At 39.7% G+C, this 7,331-nt stretch overlaps 1 protein-coding gene across 1 annotated transcript in view; it reads right to left on the bottom strand.

The window, feature by feature from the left end:
• Positions 1-3,053: 3,053 nt before the first annotated feature.
• slc30a6 (solute carrier family 30 member 6) overlaps positions 3,054-7,331 on the bottom strand; it is a 94,822-nt gene continuing 90,544 nt past the window's right edge. Inside the window, exon 15 of the mRNA XM_041789474.1 lies at positions 3,054-6,671. Within this exon, the coding sequence (XP_041645408.1) occupies positions 6,048-6,671 (624 nt within the window). The 3' untranslated portion in view covers positions 3,054-6,047. The remainder of the gene's footprint in view (positions 6,672-7,331) is intronic.

Here is a 7,331-nt window from a genome sequence, read left to right as displayed (position 1 = left end):
AGTCTTACTGAAATAATTTTCCTTCAACCAGTAAAATGTGTCTACACTTTTCACATTTGTAGTCTTTTATTTTAAGGAGTTTTACATTGAGTATTAGAGATGTTTTAAGAGGTTTACAGAGAGGTTTAAGATTCATATCAAAGGTCACATATTTTACCCTTTTAAGACAAGTTTATATTGGTCTCAGAGGCCCCCAAAACATGCCTGTGAAGTTTGTTGCTAAAAAAACACTCCAGTATTGGATTCGGGCATGTCTTAAAACCCCTCTGTTTCAGCCCTGCTCAGACTGACCTGTTTCTGTGTCTGTGGTTTTAAATGTTGAGCTGTCTAACTCTGCCCCTGACTCCACCCCTCTCAGGAAATGGATGTGGCTTCATGGATGTGGCTCTCCTGATCAAGGATCAGAAAAAAAGGAGGGTGGAACTTTCTTCCAGATGGGGAGGGCCAACTGAGCTTGGGGGCGGTGATAACTCCCTACATAACATCATGAGGGGAAATCTTGTTTCAGCACACCTGAAAGGTGGAGGGGGGTTCTGGTACTTGAGAGGACTGTGGACAGGCCAGGGGCACATATTTTTGCTAGTAAAGCCTGAAAAAATGTATTTTGCATAATATGTGACCTTTACATGACATATGCCTCCAGGTCTGAAAACTGAAGCTAATAGAAAAGTGCCAATGAAGAGGCAGAAAAGGGACAAGAATACAAGCAAACAATCTTTTGTACATGGGCAGCGTTTACCTCTACCAGCAGCCATTTGCAATGGCGGCCTCCTCCGCGGTGATTACATTGGATGTAGTTTTTGTATAGCGTCAGTTTTACTAGAACTGAATTACATCTGTGTGAAATAAAGAATAAACACAACACTAAAAGCTTTTCATAATGTGACAGATATTTTCACTCTTCTGCCGACCTGCTTCGGCATGAGTTTGTGAGAGTTACAGGGGAAAAGGCTGGCCAGAACTGGACAACATGTCTTTATTAAAACAAGACCAGATAGTAAGATTGAAAGGAAAGATGGTTTTTGCTCTTCTTCCGGTCTGCTTCCAAGTTATGAGTGGGGTTGTCCGGTGTATCCAATGGCTGCTACCGCAGTAGCTATTAGTTCGGATGTAGCTGTAGGAAAGCGGCAGTTTTATCAGAATTGGAAAGCATTTTTTTGTAAAACGAGCACAAAGCCTCACCAAAAGCTTGTCTTGGCAGAAAAAATGTTTTTGCACATCTCCAGTTGTGGCATCAATTTTGTTTGCTGAGAAGCTCCGCCATTTGAATCTGAATTTATTTTATCGGGACGATGCAGTTTAACATAGTGACACAACAGAGCATGAATCTGATGTGCTGCAAAGAGTTTTTAGCAATTGCTAATTTCTAACTCTCATCCGTAGTTGTGCCTTTGAGTAAACGGTTCATAACATGTACAACATTTAACTGCATAAAATGGCACAAGAGTTTACAGAATAAAAGGACAATAAAATACATATCCACATAAAAAACCCCAAAACAAATTCTATAAACCAGTTCAAATATGAAGTTAAAAACATGACAATCTAAGAATAACTATAGCTCTAGTTTGCTTTCAGCCAGCACTTTACCTTTGCAGTGATGGATTTTAAATCTGTGATTAGTTTTATTTCGGTTGGTAATGAATTCCAAAGTTTACAGCCTTTAAAGGTGCAGTGTGTAAAATTGGGACTGTCAACATCCAACAGTCAATTCTAGAGTGTGATAATCATTTCTCTGGTGATAACTGTGGGAACCAGTGAAGTTTAAAAATCAAAACATGCTTAACTGTTATTTGGTTCCTTCTATGGTGCCATAGAAACAGGCAAAATGCAAAAATCCAAGATGGCAGCATCCTTAGAGGGGACCCTCCCTATGTATGAATAAAAGGCTTATTCTAAGTTAATTTAAAACATAAATTTAAAAAATGTGTTATCAGATGTCAACACTAATTTAGATCAATCTACTTATAAATGTTATGTTTCATTTTAACCAAGCTTGTTTTGCTAAATGCTACTAGGCTAAATATTACACACTGCACCTTTAATAGAGAAGGCTGACTGTCCAAATGTTGATCTACGTTTTTGTTTCCATTCACTGCGCTTCTTGTTACTCTGCTGCTGTTCTGTCTTTGGACAAATTTGGATAAGCGTTCAGGGGCAAGATTATTAACACATTTAAAAACTAATTTAAGGAAATAAAGACGCATGAAGCTCTCAAAGCTCAGAAGATTGTATGTTTTCAAAATTACAATCTACGGCAGCGGTAGCCTGTAAGGTGTAAGAGTGGTACACATGTAAAAACATCATTTAGGCCTTTGAAAACAGACTGTGGTTTTAAGTCTGAGCTACATTTGGATATCTGTATATCAGCTAATACCCAATATTGTGCATCTTTACCTGGAAAAGGTACTCATCTTTTTTTGTACCTGTACCTGAAGTAGTTCTGCCTACTTTCTTATCAGCTTTGTAAAAGAAGACGGGATATCACCTGAACAACAGATGTAGTGAGGTCAGGAGGTCAAGAGTTCATGTCAGAATGTGATAATGAGATGTGAAGCCTTGAAAGGTGAGCAGTCATAAGACACTGATGATCTGTGATACCTGCAGACGTAAATGGATTAGAGACAGACAACTCTTAGGGGGATTTAAGACTCATCCATACAGAATACAGAAGAATTCAGTATCTAGTCAGAACACTTATTTCCAACTTAAAACTCAATTTACCAGAATAAAAAGTGTGTATGTTTACCACATACCTGATTGATCCGGTTTAAAAACTTATAATGTAGCATTTAAACCTTAAAACCAGAGGTGGATAGTAACGAATTACATTTACTGTAGTTGAGCAGTTTTTTGGGTACTTGTACAATTTGATATGATTAATTTTACTATTGCTTAGTTTTAACCAAAGTAACAGCACATACAAAAATATTAGCACTTCAATATTATGTAAAATAGATCAAAAGAAAAATTGCTCATCATCTGGCAAATGATAGCTGGGATACAAAAAAGGAGGAACAATTAAAAAAGAAAGAAGCAAGACAACTCTTTGATGAACTTTTTTTAATAAGTCTCCTCATTTTCGTCTTTAAATAAACATACATGGGGTATATCTCCACAGGGCTGAGTGTCACTCAGTTTTTCGTCTTTATGAACTTTTCTGACATTTTACTGTTGGTCTGTCAGTTCTGGATAAGGACCGTGTTTTCATGTTCAGTTCACAAATGTTTGGTATCTCACCTCTGATGCAGCAAAACAACATTTATCACACTTCCCCTCACCCTGTGACCTGTAAGGAACGACCCTTAAGGAAATCTGGTTTGTGACACTTCTCCTTAGTTCAGATTAAAGCTTCAAAATAAGATCCCATCACTCTTCAGCCTGTCAACATAGCAATTAAACAAACATAAAATGCTCCTTTCATCCCATTGTTAAACATAGGCTCTGTATTTCATCATGTATAGAACAGACAACACAAATGTACCATCATTTTTCTGCAGCCCAAATGACACAAGAAGATACAGGATTCCTTTTAAGAAGTATGGAGGAAAAACACAAAATAATCTAAAGACAGGTGATATTAAGATGAGAACATTATGTTGACTCCAAGGCTGATGATATATTCAGTATCCTGCCTTACTTGTTAATATATTTTTAAACGTCCTGGACACACAGGTGTGAGTGATTGAGGCTATGATTAGACCTCTTCTCAGGATTGTGTGGGTGTGGACAAGTTTGTTTGACTGACAGCTCCAATACCCTGATAATTCTGTTTTTGTAGGACTGACCTGTTATCACTCCTGTTGGTGCTTTGAATTTATTACATCATAAATTCTCACCACAGTTTCGTCTTTTATTAACCTGTCCTGGCCTTGTCAGCCGGAGGAATTATAAACACCTATGTGGGTGTCCAGAGAGTATAGGAGATTAGAATAATTCTTATGATTGAGACACCGTTAGTCAAATAAAGAAAAAAATGTATAAATATTCAGCATCCTGCTTCCAAAAGAGCACAACTTTGAATTTCCTTTTCTACTTTTTCTTTTTCTTTATAAATCATTTTTTAAATTTTGGGTTGAGCATTAGTTGAGCAAATCCCACTTCCCACTTCAAACATACTTGATCTATATTATGGTTTCCACTCTTAATCACACAGCGCCAGCTCTACAGACAAAATGGTATGATTTAACAAATTTGTCCTTAATGCAGAGGCAAAGGAGGGAAATTTTGGTTCATTAAAACATGGATATTGAATTTGGGGAAAGTAAGTAAAAATGCTTCTCCTTTTTTTAGAGAGCTGTTTTTTTTCTTTTTAAATGAAAATAAGGGGTGGTTCTCAAGTAATATTTCATTTATTAATCCAAAGAGTACAACTTCAGGCTCATTTATGCTCCCTTTATATATGTAAATATCTTAATGCATTTTAAACAGTGAAACCATCACTGCCCACACACCCACTTGTGTGTTATGTTGGGGTGGATGTTTAAAGATTAATCACCAGAGTCTGCTGCTGTCTGGCACAGACCTCCACATCTCCTTCGTTGCTCCTCCATCCATCCTCTGCCTAGCTGTTCTCTTGTAATTGTCTGTCTCTGTGCCCAGTTGAGCTAACATGTGGTGTTTGTAGTTTTTAATTACTTACAACAAATGAAGCAATATCTCCTCACAGTTTGAGTAAATTTCTGCTATTTTCAAATTATTCTTCTTTGTTGTGTTTTGCTATTCTTGCTTGAACTGCTGATTATACTGTTCAATACTGCCCCCATGGTTAGAAGTGGTATTGCAACATTTGATACGTATTCATAAGCTTTAAGAGAAAACCTGACAAAATGCAGAGTACAGACAGCTCCATCCATATCTGAATGCGTTTCAAACTTAGGCTGGCCACACAAAACAAGATTTTAAGCCTGATTTGAGGCAAGATTTTCCTCCCCCAACATTCATGGGGGCGTATCCTGAGTGAAGGCATCACCAGCTCTGTTACGTAGGCACAGCCCACAAGCAAACACAACTGTACCTTCCTTCCAACCAGGGTGCATCTGTAACACATGCCAGGACAGCTTATTATGGAGGGAAGAGCCAAGGGTACGGACAGACATCCATATTTGTTTTTCTTCTGAAGTCACATGATCATGCAAAGTCATTGGCAGGTGGACAGGTGTGTGGTCTAACGGTCTGGCTGAGTTGTCTCATGTAGCCGTTCAGAGGATTACAAGATGAAAAATCGTTTGAATTTGTTCTCATCTGTGGTCTCCCATGTTTTATGAATTGTTGAATCATCTAGTGTGTGGCCAGCCTTAGAGCATAAATGAGCCTTAATGACTCCTTAAGGCAACACTTTGGAGCAGATGTGTCAATGCATTTCAGCTGACGAGTAATTATTTAACTGGTATTTTGAAATCACATCCCTACTGTCAATCTCCTCCCTCAATTTGGCCCAACAGACTGTAAGTTAAACCAATCCTTTCCTTTAGCAGGCCATGAGCTCCACTGTGACCTCCTCACTACAGGTTTTCTTGTAATGCATTAGTAATCTGAAATATGTAATACTGTCAAACCATTTGGATCCTAGTCTTCAGATTCCTGAAATTCAAATTAAAACAATGACTGTTCAATCAAAAAGATTTGTTTCCCTCTCACCAGGAATGTTTCCAATATTTTTAACTCTCAGTGTTTCCTGTTACAAAAGTTACAATTTGTTTGGACACAGTTTTTTTGCAACAGTGAGGTGGCTTCCTGACATCCTGATTTAAAAAAGCATACCATATCAAACCCAAAGTCCACCTCTTGGTCCCCATCACTGTGAAATAAATAGCACAAGAATCCCACTACTGCTTTTCCAAACCCAAAGAGAACTTATACAACAACATTTACACAAAACTCATTTTCACTCTAAAGTTACCGTCATTTTGCATTTGGACTTAACACTGTAGCGTTGATCATCCTGCCTGCAAAAATAAAACAAATCTCATCAGACTTTTAGTGAAACTTGACCTCCACAAGGACAGTCTTTTAGAGGTACAGAAGCACAGTTCATCTTTGCACATTCACGGTCTATATTGTCTGTACTGTGACTGTGAAGACAGAGGGTTGCTGTTTCCGAACTGGAGCGGCGCTGTGGCCCCTCCATAGGCAGTTCTGTAACTTTGAGTTGACGCCCCACTCACACCCAATCCATATCCTGCTCCCAAACCCTGTACTCCAAGTCCAAGTCCACCTCCAGGCCTCGTCAGGCCCTGACTCAGCATTCCCGTGTAGGGCGATGCTCCGTAGGCCAGTCCAAGGCCTCCATACGGCCTGTGGGTATGGTGTCCCGGCGTTGGAAGGACAACTGGTTGCACATTCCTCCCTGGTGTGTCAAAGGCAAACTCTGGAGGAGGGCTGCTGGGTTTGGAGGGTGTGGAGGTCAGCGGGTCCATCTCTCCTGTGGAGGAGTAGAGCAGAGGAGGCAGAGATGAGGAGGAGAGGGAGGTGTAGCCTTCAGCAGAACCCAGAGGGGGGACAGAGGCCGCAGAGGAGGAGAGGGCCCCTGTGAGGATTGGTCTGGTCCAGTCGTCTTTAAAAATCTGGACGGTGAGCGTAGAGACGAGGGGCAGCAGACGGTTGGTGACGTGAGCGAGAACCAGCTGCTCATTGGCATCCCGGCGGATACGGACGTGGGCAGAGCCAGCCTGAAAGACAAAGGGGCAGAGAATTGGGAGAGAGGCAGAAAAAGGGGGTATGAGGAGGGGCAGGGGGCAAAAAGTTCATTAGTGTTTTATGATTTTACATGAAAACATAATGACAACACTTTTCCATATACTTTATTCATTAATCCCTGAGGAAAAACTCAGTGTTTTTACTTTAAAATTGAACATGCTATACACATAGAGAGCAGAAAGCAATCACATGAACCAACGGGATCCTATAGACTAAGTATGCTCATGATTAGCTGGTTAAACATATAAATTTGGATCCCTTGGTAGCCAACAACAGAATTAAAAGTCTGTTGAATTAATTCTTAATTCTTAGTTTTTTTTTTTTATCAGTTCAGGCCAACAATCCCAGCCAAAGGAACCCTATAAACTGTAATGCAGGTCACCTGCCTCTAGAAGCCACCGTACCTGCTTCTAATGACTAGTCTTGATGCCACAGTGCTGTTACCTGATGTAAACAAAGGTTAACTGATAGCACAGATAGGGTCTTGAAGGAACAGCACAGCACTATTTCAATGCAGAAAACAGGGGTAAAGTTATCCAGAGGCTGTGTTGGGTTGTATTTTCATAGTCCAAGAAATAAGTGATAGCAGTCAGCACAGGATATGAATGTTAAAAAGACCTTAAAAGAGGACT

Source organism: Cheilinus undulatus, linkage group 6, assembly GCF_018320785.1.
Source record: "Cheilinus undulatus linkage group 6, ASM1832078v1, whole genome shotgun sequence".
NCBI lineage: Eukaryota > Metazoa > Chordata > Actinopteri > Labriformes > Labridae > Cheilinus > Cheilinus undulatus.
Note: the sequence above shows the minus strand (reverse complement) of the source record. Positions and strands in the feature narration are given on the sequence as shown.